Source organism: Mauremys reevesii, linkage group 6, assembly GCF_016161935.1.
Source record: "Mauremys reevesii isolate NIE-2019 linkage group 6, ASM1616193v1, whole genome shotgun sequence".
Lineage (NCBI taxonomy): Eukaryota > Metazoa > Chordata > Testudines > Geoemydidae > Mauremys > Mauremys reevesii.
Genome location: NC_052628.1, coordinates 44,375,044 through 44,388,072, shown reverse-complemented (window position 1 = coordinate 44,388,072; position 13,029 = coordinate 44,375,044). Strand labels below are relative to the sequence as shown.

At 40.7% G+C, this 13,029-nt stretch overlaps 1 protein-coding gene across 1 annotated transcript in view; it reads left to right on the top strand.

Moving 5' to 3' along the window:
• SV2C (synaptic vesicle glycoprotein 2C) overlaps nucleotides 1–13,029 on the top strand; it is a 295,255-nt gene that overhangs the window by 253,274 nt on the left and 28,952 nt on the right. Inside the window, exons 8-10 of the mRNA XM_039544576.1 lie at nucleotides 4,338–4,471; nucleotides 4,622–4,711; nucleotides 12,836–12,946. Coding sequence (XP_039400510.1) covers nucleotides 4,338–4,471; nucleotides 4,622–4,711; nucleotides 12,836–12,946 — 335 coding nt within the window. The remainder of the gene's footprint in view (nucleotides 1–4,337; nucleotides 4,472–4,621; nucleotides 4,712–12,835; nucleotides 12,947–13,029) is intronic.

Below are 13,029 nucleotides of genomic sequence, written 5' to 3'. Positions count from 1 at the left end.
AACTAGTTGTTACACAGTGTCATCTTAATGGTTTATTTTTTTTAAAAGAAACCACTATGTAGCCTTCTCTGTCTCAGCACTTGCCTCTCCTAGAACAAGGTCCTTGGCTGCGTTCCATTAATTGTAGCACAGAAGCCACATTCCTCCATGCAACTATCAGGGGGTAGCCCTGCTAGTCTGTATCCACAAAAACAACATGGAATCGGGTGGCACCTTAAAGACTAACAGATTTATTTGGGCAGAAGTGAGGTTTTTACCCACAAAAGCTTGTGCCCAAATAAATGTTAGTCTTTAAGGTGCCACCGGACTCTTGTTGTTCCTCCATGCAGTTAATAACTGATTCTCTCGACTGCTGGTGACTCCTCCTCCTTTATTGTGTGGTCCACCCTATGGACCACTCCATCTTCTTAGTCCACTTCCATAATTATACAGACATCTCTTGTTCCTTCTTGTTGTGGTTCCTCTCCCACCTGTCAAACTGTCTTTTCCCTCACCTGCTTTGACTAAGCAAATTGTGGCTTTGATTTAAGTTCTTTCAGCTCATCGTCTCTTAAACAGAAGTTCTGCTTTTGGGTATAAGGAACATCCTCCCTCCCTCTCTCTCTTTGTCTTGAACAATTTATTGCCTCCACTGGACCAAATTCTATTTAATTGTGCCATTGCAAATGTGTCTGCCAGTGTGATAGTATATGTGTAACAATTTCAGGAATCTGTCTATATACAGCTTATGAATTGTGTTTGATATCATATGTACATCTGTTTCAAAGGGAAAACTCCGTTTTGAATGTGGGGCTTCTCTGTCTTTTCACCTCGGCCTTGGACTGAAATTCCAGGGTGGGTGGCACAGAGTGAACAATGCAGGTTAAAAACTGGATGGTCCTCTATTCCCATGGAAGTCCCCTAGGACAAAGAGTTGGCTACCACCCAGAACCAGCCTGCCTAGATGGTCTGATGACTAAGCAGTGGTTCAGCCGGTAGGTGACTTTAATCACTTGATGAGGCTGATCATGGGGGTCACCTGACATAGAGGACTGGGGAGGGGGGGGTAAAAGAAAGGGTCTCTCAGTCCTTTGGGGAGAGAGTAGAATGAAGCTGGCTGGAGGGGGTTAGGGGAGAGAAGGGAGACACGCACACACACTCAGTGATTTGGAGGAGAAGCCATGGGCAAGAGGGAGGTCTTGAACACCCTAGATGACTCTGACCTAAGAACGTTCAAGTATGATGAGGAAACTGAGGCAGGAAAATGCATACAAAGGTTTTGTTGTTTTGTCTAGCTCTGTATATTGCTTGTGCTGTCTAAGGTGGAGTGATTGTGTTAGAAACCTTTACAAAGCCTGCATGTTATGTCCTTCAACTGTGATACATCCCTAAAGAGGTGAACTGTAAACCAGAGTGCCCATGAGGCTGGAATGCTGGAAAAGGGTGTTCTTAATCTACTGAGGAGTCTGGGGGGATCAACACTGGGGTCCAAGGCAGCTGGACCGTGAGATCACTCTTACATAACGGGGTAACAGCCAGAGAGCCTGTGCTCAGAAAGTGTGACCAAGAGGACAAAGAAAAAGTGCTGCAGCTGACTCAGACCAAAGGAAGCTTAAGAATGTGTTGGTCTGGCATAGTGGGACCCAAACACAGCAGCCTACGGGTGCTTTATTGGGGCTGGAACAACAGAATATTTTTGGTTTATAGTCCATAATTTGATGTAATTCTTGAATTTTAAATTCTCGTTGCTTACACATGTCCTTTGTCTGTGAATCTGCTGTTAGCATCTCTGTAACATTGCCAAGGTACATTACTGTGTCAACTCTATCTCTGCTGAAAATTCGCATCCAAACCATCAGCTTCTTTCACCTTGTTAGTCCATTCCCTATAGGCTCTAATGTTTCCAACCTGTGCAGAATACTGCTGCCCGTCTTCTCTCATGTTTCCATACCTAGAACTGCAATGCATTCATTTACTCCTCAAATAATTCTCCTGGTTCCACGCCCACTTCAGGATCCAGGTCACAATTGTCCTTGGCCAGATCCTCAACTGATGTAAATCAACATAACTTAATTGACTTCAATGGAGCTACTTTGATTTATGACCCCTCTTTGTCCCTTCACACAATCTCGCTAGTGTTGGTGCAAGAACCTTCTCCTTTGCAGCAGCTGTCACTTGTAGCAGCTTTACTGTAACTCTTTGCCTCATTAATTCAATCTCCTTTTAACTCTTATTTGAAAACATCTTTTTTCTCTTACCTCAATTTCTTTCTCCTGCTATTATTTACACTCTAACTGTATTATTTCTCTCTCTCTTGTTTAATTCAGATTCTGTTATTTAACTCTGTAAAGTGCTTTCAGGTAAAGTTTTTATGAAAGCTACTCTACAAAACAAAGCTGTATTTCATTGTATTATGGCAAATGCATAACAAACCATATTCTGACACACTCTGTGGAACAAAAATAGCTTACAAAAAAAAAAGCTTAATGTCAAACACATTTGTGTCATTATGTAAAAGGGAGAATTACAGTGTTTTCATTGAGCATCAGGGGACATGTTACCAGTTTCAATCATGCTTCTGTAATCGTGCTGTACACAAATGATGCAAAGGAAATCTTCAACAGAATATATGTGTATCTATTACACAGAGAATATACAATATGATGTGTATCCACATACCTGTATCTTTTAAGCACACTTGCATTTTCAGAGTTTTGACTGTTCTATAAATGATCAAGGCTTGACTAATAAACTTTTTGCCAAAGGGAAGCCCTTCTTTCCCTTTGTCTTCTTTGAAGCATTTTAGCTAGGAAAACTTATTCTTAACTCAACTCAGTTTCTGTTAGGGTTCCTTCACAAGATCTATCCTTTGGAGGAAGGGGACAGTTATTTTCGGTTTTTTTCTTCTCACCGCTCCTGTTTTGCCTCAAATCTAGCCTTAACTGCTTCAGGATTAAGGACTTTAAACTCTCATCTGAGATTCAACACTGAATGCTCTTCTTAGTACTTCCAACTGAAGGCATTTGATGTTGATGATAATAGGTTTTAGATAGCTCTTGGTACAGTGTTCTGGAACTAGATGTGAAGAGTTATGCCCTGTAACTGTCTGTGCATTGCCTTGTATTGCATTCTGGGACTCTGTTTCCATACTGAGTTTATTGACATTAGCATATTCTTCTTTTTTGTAGAAACAATAAATAAAAAACAGACTTTGGAATCTTAAATCAAAATAACTGTTGTTCTTCTATCTTTCAGTCCTATAAAAATTAGTGGGGTGAAAACCACCACCAAAAAAATTCCTTAGCTGTTCACCCAAACCTAAAAAGGAATTCACTCTGGCCATATTCACTTTTCTAAATGAGAGGTAATGCAATTTCAGAAACTCTTGATCCTATACCAAAAAATTAATTAATTCAGTTAAAAACAAAACAAAATTCCAGTGCTTTACCAGAAAAATAAAAACATGCCTGCTCAGTTTAAAGCAGATAACTGAGCAAATAATTCACAATGAAAAGTTTACTCTGATTTTAACCTCTTTTTACATATTGCTATTGACTCAAATGTATTTGTTATATGAATATACTTGTCACTTTTTTTTTTCAATTTTCTACTGTTTGGATTGATTAGTAATAGTTTGAGAATTCGACACTTGTTATCCAAAAGTCCCATGGCATCATTACAGTTCCCTAATGGGATAGATGTAAATCCTATCAGCAATCAATAGGAAAGTCTGAAGAAGCCACTCGGACTTGACTCTCTCAGGGAATGGTAGTAATAGAGCCAGATGTAGCAGATAAGCAGGATGATGGAATTTTATAAAATACTAAGCTCGTCCTTTCAGGCTCACACAGGTCCTGTCAGAGGCATCATTCCTAGAAAAAATAGACTATTGTAAAACATATTGGGTGGGTGTAGCATTTAAATTGAATTTTCCTGTCATATTCACACATGTGTATCTGTGAGATCCTATTTGCGAAGGTTGCAGTGATGTCCTTCTTTGGTTCATTTTGTTATCTCTGGATGAGTTTTCTGGCAGGGGGTTGGGAAACTTTTTCCCCCAGCTGTGTTGAGCAGCCTCCCATCCCACATAAGGTATTACCATTTCCAGTGTGAATAATCACAGAGAAGTTTAAAATTTCATCCTGTGAGCATTTGTGTAAGTAAAGCTTGATCCCTTGAACGTCTGTGGAACAAGAATAGAATAAATGCTGGGGATAATTCCCTTCCCTCCCTCTCAAAATAAATATTTGCTGGGCCAAATTTGGTGTAGGTTTATATCCAACTATTGAAAAGTCGCCAGACGTCAACATGTGAAGTGCTCCTTGTTTCTTTTCATGTTTGTTTTTTCTCTCCCATAGGGTGGAGTTTTAGTATGGGGTCTGCCTACCAGTTTCACAGCTGGAGAGTATTTGTAGTCGTCTGTGCACTGCCCTGTGTCTCCTCAGTAGTAGCACTCACTTTCATGCCAGAAAGTCCAAGGTTTCTGCTGGAGGTAAAACTTTCAACATGTTCTTTATAATTCCCTGTTCCTGTCAATCTTGTGTCTGGAGCATTCATTCCCATAGTATCACAGCACGAGGTACTAATATTATTTAAGAAGTATTAACATAAATCTTTTCCGTAATTTGGTCAAATTTTATAGGTTGGAAAACACGATGAAGCTTGGATGATTCTCAAGCAAATTCATGACACTAACATGCGAGCTCGTGGGCAGCCTGAAAAAGTCTTCACAGTGAGTATTAATCACCAAGCTGATCTCCCTAATGGCGGACAGAGCTGTCTCTAGGGACCCCAGGCAGTATGGGGCCAGCAGCCTGGAGCCCCTGGACTTCCAGGAGCTAAGCAGATCAAACCAAGCCTATCACACTGAGGAGATTTAAACTTCAAGACTCCTTATAAGAAATAGAAAGGGAGGTGAATATTTTTTGCTGTTTTTTAAATTAAATAGGCAGCTAGTATTGTTCATAATAATTTTAAGAATAAGTTTAAGCTTTCTTGTAACATCCGTTGTTTGCCTGGACTGCCCGAGACCTGAATGCTTGTGTACGAGGAACTCTTTGAGTTGGCTTCTTAAATACCTTCATGCTGTTTCACATCTGATACTCCTGGATGAAACATAGGAGCCTTGTCTTATATAACAGGCTTATTCAAAAAGATACAAGCTACAAAAGTGAGATCTTGGAAGAGCGTTACTGTTTTCATAATGTAATAAAATACTGTAAGGCTAAATAATTAATAATTTAAGTGTGTAATAAGCATGTCATAAAAACATTTTTGTTATTTCTAAGATCACTGCTTTTATAATTTATGCTCAGGTAAAGGAGAAAATCCCTGGAAATATTCATTTTTAGAAGGGGGTTTGCGAGACTTGACATTTTAGTGAAAGCGGTTCACAGGTTCTTAGTTTGGGAACCACTGTTCTACATTAATTATTGAAATAAAATACTGGAAAAAATTATTAAAACTAAACTCTGTGTTTTTAAATTTTGTAAATATTTTGTCAACTTTTAATATGATTAAACCTCCACTTTCCCATTGCATGGATAAGAGGCAAAACACCAGGGCGTTGGGATTTTTCAGTGCTGCTGCTGTTAGTGATGAGAAAACTTGACTCCAATACCAAAGTATTAAAGGATTAGAACCATTGTATTGTACATCAAGGTTATGCATCAAAGTGGTTCCCTAATGTAGGTTTGTGTTTTCCTAATACAATATTAACCGAATAGGATGCTAACACTATTAGAATGTTAGTTTATTACAGTTTCCTCATTGGACTATGTTAGCATCTTATCATATTAGGCACACATGCAAATAATTTTTGTGTAATTTGCTTTTTTGTCTTTAATTTTTTTCAATTTAAATTAGACTTGGCTATTATGAATTGTTATCCAACTATTTACTCAGCTGGTATTCTTAAACTTCATAGCTTCATCCAGTCATCCAGCCTTGATAATTTGTCATCTTTTGTTTGACGTCTGTGTTAATGATTATATCAAAAAGATATAGATCCTTTGGTAGTTAGCATGTTTTCTGATCCTGCAGCAGATGTAACTTCTATTAAATTCAGGTGATTTTCCTTTTTCTTAATTATTTAATTTGAGTGGTTTTTTATACATTTTCCTAATTATATGATGTCATATTGTCCAGAAGCCACTTGTCATCTGCCAGTAATATTTACACTTGTTTCCAGTATGATTAAGGCTTCACCTTTAGATATGGTTATCAAACCAAAATGAGAAGGAGACAAATTGAACTGGGATGGGAATACACTTAGGCTATGTCTACACTAGGAGCTGGGTAGGGTGGCCACTCACACATTCCCAGAATAGCAGACATGTTGGTACTTCCAGGAATAACACGGCTGTGACCCTGCCAGTGTAACCTCACACTCGCAGTGCGTGCAAGCTCACACCAGCAGGGGCAGAACAGCATGACTCTTCAGAACGGTGTCCCTTGTCTAATACTGGACAAAACCACATCCGGTTTTATCTGAGTACGGACACTCAAAAAGAGGACTGTCTGGCTTTAAACCAAACAAATGGCCTGTCTAGAGCTGAGTTGTGATCACTCTGCTTGTGTACACATACTCATGCTAGCTAGCAGAGGTGTAAATAGCAGTGTAGCCATGGTAGCATGAATAGCAGCAGCAGAGGCTTGGCCAGGCTGAGTAAGTACGCACCAGTTTCAGGTGGGTGTGTATTTAACATGGCTAAGACCAGGCCTTAGCTGCCGCTACTCATGCTACCCTGGCTACACTGCTATTTATACTCGTGCTAACTTGTTGAGAGCTATCACACCCCAGCTTGTAGTGTAGACAAAGCCTTGACGTCCATTCTTAAAATCTGTCCCAATTAAAACTATGAAAGACACCATGTAATATTATTGGGAAATTGCACTGACTGGGATAAACAGCAGACCATAATGCTTTGGACAGAAAACCCCTTAATTTTAACATGGAAGGGACAAACCAATCAGTCCTTACTATCACTGACTTCAAAATAGAAGCCAGTGATTAAACTAAAGAGCAACATGTAGAATGGTCTGTCCTCACTGATTGGATCCCACTGTTCTCTGTGACCCGTGTTAGAAAGCAAGAATGGGTCAGTGATTAGGGCACTCACTTGGGACCTAAGAAACCTGGGTTGAGTCCTTGTGTGACCTTGAGGAAGTCACTTTTAGTCTCTCTGTGCCCCAATCCCCCATCTTTAAAATGGGGATAATAATCCTTCCCTACATCACAGAGTGTTGTGAGGATAAAAGGCCATGAGATATTTTGGTAATGGAGGCCATAGTAAAACCTAAAAAAGAGTACCTAGATATCATGGAGATAAGCACTTTAGAAGCAGATTAAATTATGGATAAAGAATAGTCTTTCCATCGTTAAAGCTACTAGCAGGTTCTGTTTTATTTTTAAGCACCCAGAGTTCTGGTGAGCAAAACTGATATGGCCTGAATGTTGGAAGGCTAAAGAACTTTTCTGCACAGATTCAAGAAAATCAGTTCAACTATTTTTAAATTACAGGTCATTAAAAATTACCCAGGTTTGACATTTTGGCTTGTCTAACATTTCTCTGTATTCCTCTAATTCAAAAAATGACTAATTAATACAGTATTGTTCCTGTTGCACAGGCAAGAAAAAACTTGTTGCTGTCCACTAACAAATGTATTGCTACAACAGCCTATGCTATCAGTAGAACTCAGTGGAGTTACACTGGTGTAAAACTGATATCAATGAGTGGAGAATCAAGCCCATAATTTTCGTAGGCAATTTTTGCAGGTGCAATTTGAGTCCTCTTTTGGAAATAGGTGTGTGGTGCTTAGCACATTTTAGTTACTACCACATTATTTATTTATTTAGAGGTATCAGGAAGTGCCTATTTATACCTCTAGAACGGTTGTCTCCAAACTTTTTCGGTCGCACACCCCTATCAGTAAAAAAAAATTGAGCACGCACCCTGTGCTGCGCCGGCTCTACCATTTTTGATGAAGCAAAAAAAAAAAAAAACGCTCAGACTCCCGCACAAACTGACGAAGCAAAGCGCAAAAAAAAAAAAAAAAAAAAAGCTGCTCAGACTTCCATCTGAACTGCCAAAGCGCAAAAAAAAAAAAAACGCTCCTCCTGCCGCACACCCCCCAAGAATCCTCTTGCGCACCCCACTGCTCTAGAAGACATGAAGAAGAGCTCTGTGAAGCTTGAAAGTTTGTCCTTTCCTCCAATAGAAGTTTGTCCAATAAAGGATACTACTTCACCCACCTTTTCCCTGTCAAATCCTGGGACAAACACGGCTACAACACTGCAAATATTTATACCTCTAGGCAGTTACGTTCTTAGGCCATGATTCACAATTAGTCACATGCCTAACTTCAAGTATATGAGTAAGTCTCATTGAAGGCCCCAGGACTACTCACATGCTTAAAATTTAAGTACGTGTTTACCTTCCTGAACTAGGGCTTTTAAAAAAGCATACATTAAGTTGCCTTGGATCGATATCCATGTAAAAAAATCTTCCAATCCACTACAACCAAAATTCTTCCCCCTCAGTCAATTCATATGGCATTTATGTTAATTGAGCATTTTTTCTTGGTGAATTTTCCTTTACAGTGTTTCATTAGTTTGTAAAATTTGAGGCACTATGTACTTCTAGTCATCTGTGGAATACAGAAGTTGCCTTTTCACTCAAATATGCAGCTATTCTTGGCATGTTTTTTTTGTCTTTCCCATATTTCATACCCTGGAAACTAGACTTGCTTCAAAATATTTTTTTCTACACCTACCCAACAGAAAATCTCCCACTTAGAATAACTCCAGTCTTGCAGCTCTCTCATTATAGTCACAAATTTTTACAGATAAAAGACATAAAATTGGATAACTTAGTATTCTTGTTTCTTCAAATCTTTTTATTTATTCAGCTGAGCATTTTAATAATTTTAGTCAGAAAGGGATTTTGTTATTTCTTTCAGTATATTATCAAATTGTATTTTGTTGTCATTGTTGAGGAGCATCTTGTATATTCTATTAGGTGTAGAGTTAATTCTGCAAAAACAAGTTCTCCAGCTCTAACCAAAATCATAGTTATCTATATTAGGAACATTTCTATTTTGCTACCAGAATCTGATTTAAAAGGATGAGATTTTGGGCTGTATCCAATGCAGATTAGTAGCTAAAAAGAGCTCTGTGACAGGGTCTACCAGGCCCTGAGGCCCCCTCCTTGGAGGCCTCATGATCCTACCACACCTCATCCCAGAAAGAAGAAGTAGAGGTGAGTCCTCCAAGTGGCCTAGAGAGGTTGCATGGGACGCAGCCAATCAGAGAGAGGCTGCAGGGAGCAGCCAGTCTGGACACAGCAGGCCCATATAAAAGGAGCTGCAGGACAGAGGTGAGGGCAGTTGTAGTCTGGAGCTGAAGGAGTAAGGGTGGTGTTCCTGGCTGGCTGAGGGAGCTACAGGATCATGGACCGAGCAGCTGCTGAAGGGAGCAGGGGAGTAGAGAAGCTCAAAGACTTCAGCCTGACAGTGAGAGCAAAAGTGCTGGGGCCAAGGGGAAATGGCCCAGGAAATCGTACCAGCAGCGCAGTTTAGTTAAAGGGACATGGCGAGTGGTTGCTATTTGTAGGGCTGGGACCTGGAGTAGTGGGCAGGTCTGGTTTCTCCCATTTGCTGCTGGGGAAGTGGCATGGATGTTGAACTGGGAATACAACTCTCCAGAAGGAGACCTGAACTGTTTAGTAACCAAGCTGGCCCAGAGGTGGCAAAGACATTGCCTCCAAGGAGGGATCCCTGGAGGTATGGCTCGATACCAGGGCCAGGACCTGAGCCTGGGAGGGCTACAGGAAGCGAGAGGCCAACCGAGGGGTACTGGGATAGGCCCCCATTACAACTGCTTGCCCCGGAAGGGAGTTGTGTTTCATGTTCAGACTGTGTGACTCGACCGGAGGGGTGAGTTACTGAAGACTTAACCACAATATTAGAGAGGGCATGCACATGCACTCGGCCAAGAGGGCACTCGCAAGAGGTGGGTGCCATCCTGTTACAGGCTCTAAACAAGAAACATTTCAACAGTGCTGGTAAAGAGTGCAGATAAAGTCATACTGAATAAAACAATGAGCTACTACTTTGAAGCCTATGATGAGCTATGTTTGGGCAGGTTATCTTCCATTCCTCTATTTTAAGGGAGGTGTGGGGGGAGAACAAACTTTCTTTACTGTAAGCCCTGCACATTGGCTGTTGATCAGAAATGAATCTATCCAGCAGTCTGCCAGTTTGTGTCTATCAGTTACAGCTATTTTATGCAAGTGTTGTGGTGCAGAGGCCTGTACACTAAGTTGTCCAAGGTTAAAAAAAAAATAATGGCCTGTTCCACAAAATTCTTTATGAAGGTCAGGAAAAGTTGGAGACAAGTAGATGGGTCCAAATTGGATTGTTTAGATTAGATTAAAAGACCTGTGACATTAGACTCTTCAAAGTTCCTGGTAAAGTCACTGGTTGGCATGGCAATGAATTGAAAGTAAAAATCACTGAAGTGTGCTTTGATTAGTTAATGGAATGAGGCTGCTGCCTCTTCCAGGACATTGTATATCTCCAAGCCCCAAGTAAAAGGGGGGAAATGGATACACTTTACCAGGGCCAAAACTGGTCCAAGGAACCCAGCCAGAGGGCCACAAGCCCATCACCAAAAAAAAAAATTCAGGCTAAATTGTGGATCTTTGAGTTTGACTAAATAATATTTAGTCAGTTTCGGTGAGCATGGTTCGTACCTAGATATCATCAAAAACTGCAGATCTACAATGGCACAGGAACGCTTAAGTCATCTTGCTGTTTTGCCTATTGAGTGTGAACTCATAGGAAAACATTGACTTTAGTGAGGTCCTTTGTGCTTTTGCACTGGAAAAGTAGAGTCGTAAAGTGATGAGGCCTAGCTATGCCATTTCAGAACAAATATAAATTTTTCTTTCATTAGTGTCAGTGTGGGGTGAGATGGGGACCCGTGTTAGGAATTTACCTTGAGCCCAGCAAAATGGTGCTCAGGGCCTGTATATCTGGGGTTGTGGGGGTGGACTGAAAGGAGCAAGCTTTATCATCATTGGCCACCACCCTCTCTGTTTCTGGAGACATTATGTATCATGACACCATTGGGCCTTTGTTCTCCTGATCCTGACCAAACTGGGCAAATGAAAAGGAAACAGATGATGTTGCCACCTCCACTGCTTTCAGCTAAATCCCATATAATATCTGGAGTGTGATCCTTGAGTTCCTGCTGTTATCCCTCCTCCCATGGCATTTTTCTTCCATACCTTATTTCTTATCTTTCTATTTGTCTTTTGTCTAAAAAAAGTCTGGCTGAGCTGGCCAAGACAACTCCACCTTTTGCCACATTGCTGTGAGCCTGTCTCCAGACAGGCCAGTGGTCCCCAACCTTTTTCATCTGGCAGGTCAACGAGCCACCATAGCTGGCGGACGATCATCCGCTGAAATGCTGCTGAGAAGCAGCAGTGTCAATAGGCGTCACCGCCGAAATGCCATCGACAAGCAGCAGCATCCAGAGGCATCACTGCCGAAAAACAGCGGCATTTCAGCGGCGACACCTCTGGATGATGATGCTTCTCGGTGGCATTTTGGTGGATGCTTGTCTGCCGGACAGTACGCAGGCTCACATAGATGCCCCGGCGAGTGCCATGGCGCCCGCGGGCACCACATTGGGGACCACTGAGACAGGCAGTTAAAATCACAACTTTAAACAGCCCAGCACTGGTACAAATTTGCCAGGTGTCAGAGTAGCTGATAAGGCCATGTACTATGTCTGTGTTTCTCTGGTGGCAAGGCTGCAAGTGAGAGTCAGCACCAGACACACAAGCTGCATTTTCTGTCTTTGCTGTTGTTTTGCTTCCCTTTTGTGCGTTTGGTTTTGTCTTAAAGAAAACGGGACTGGACTTCAACAACAGCTTCAGCCCATTTCAACTAACGTTCTCTTTTCCTAAAAAGGACATTTAATAAACATTTTTAATACCATCTAAAGATGGTGAAGCAGCAGGAGAGAAAGGTGGGGAATCCCTATAAAAGCTCCTCACAGCTAAAGGGAAAAGGAGTAAAGGATATTGTTAAAATCAAAGCTGTACCTAATACTTTATATTTCAAAAGCTTTAACTATTTTCCTTCTTTTTTGGTATCTCTAATAAATAATTTAAAAGACTTTTAATGGCGTTTGTCACAGTGAAAGTAACCCAGCAATAACTGAACACATAACCCTGGACCACACTCACCTCTTTAATGCTATAATAGTGAAGAAGGGTTTCATTAACATTTTATCCCTGATGGGCCCAAGGCATGCCCTTCTCAGCACCAAAGTGTTATTGTGCAGTTTGTTTGTTGATTAGCAACATATTCCTCCCCGTTGTTTTCCCCCAAATACGTACCTTAGATATATTTCAAATAGGACAGCATGGCATATATGGCAAATTATCTCATACTTCATTCAGTTTGTAAGAAATTGGGTATTTCTGCTTGTTATGCTCTTACCTACAATAGCACCTTAAGGCCCACATTTTTGGCAACTCTCTGTTAAAGCAGCTGCAAAGTTGACCTAGTTTGTTTGCACGGAAACTAGTGTTTGAATATGCAGGTCCAAGAGCAAAAGTGTGTGCAATAGCACACCTGATTTGGGCATGTAAACTATATTGCATTTGCAAATAGGATATTTGTAGTTGTTAATTTCCAGTGAAGACTTTACACTTCTATCTTTTTGACAATCTGCCCCTAACTGTCTGCCCATCTTTAACTTATGGAGCTTATTTAAACTTTCAAGTCCTCTTTAATTGCATTTTAACAGTTCAAGACAATGCTGCCCTGTTTCCATTTACAGGTTAACAGAATCAAAACTCCCAAACAGATAGATGAGCTCATAGAAATTCAGAGCGACACAGGAACCTGGTACAGAAGGTGTTTTGTTAGAATCCACACAGAGCTATATGGGGTAAGTAATAAAATCCAAGCTGTAGTTTGTGTATATGGTAACAAGAGAGCCATCATTAGTGCCCAGAAATGGGAGTGATTGGA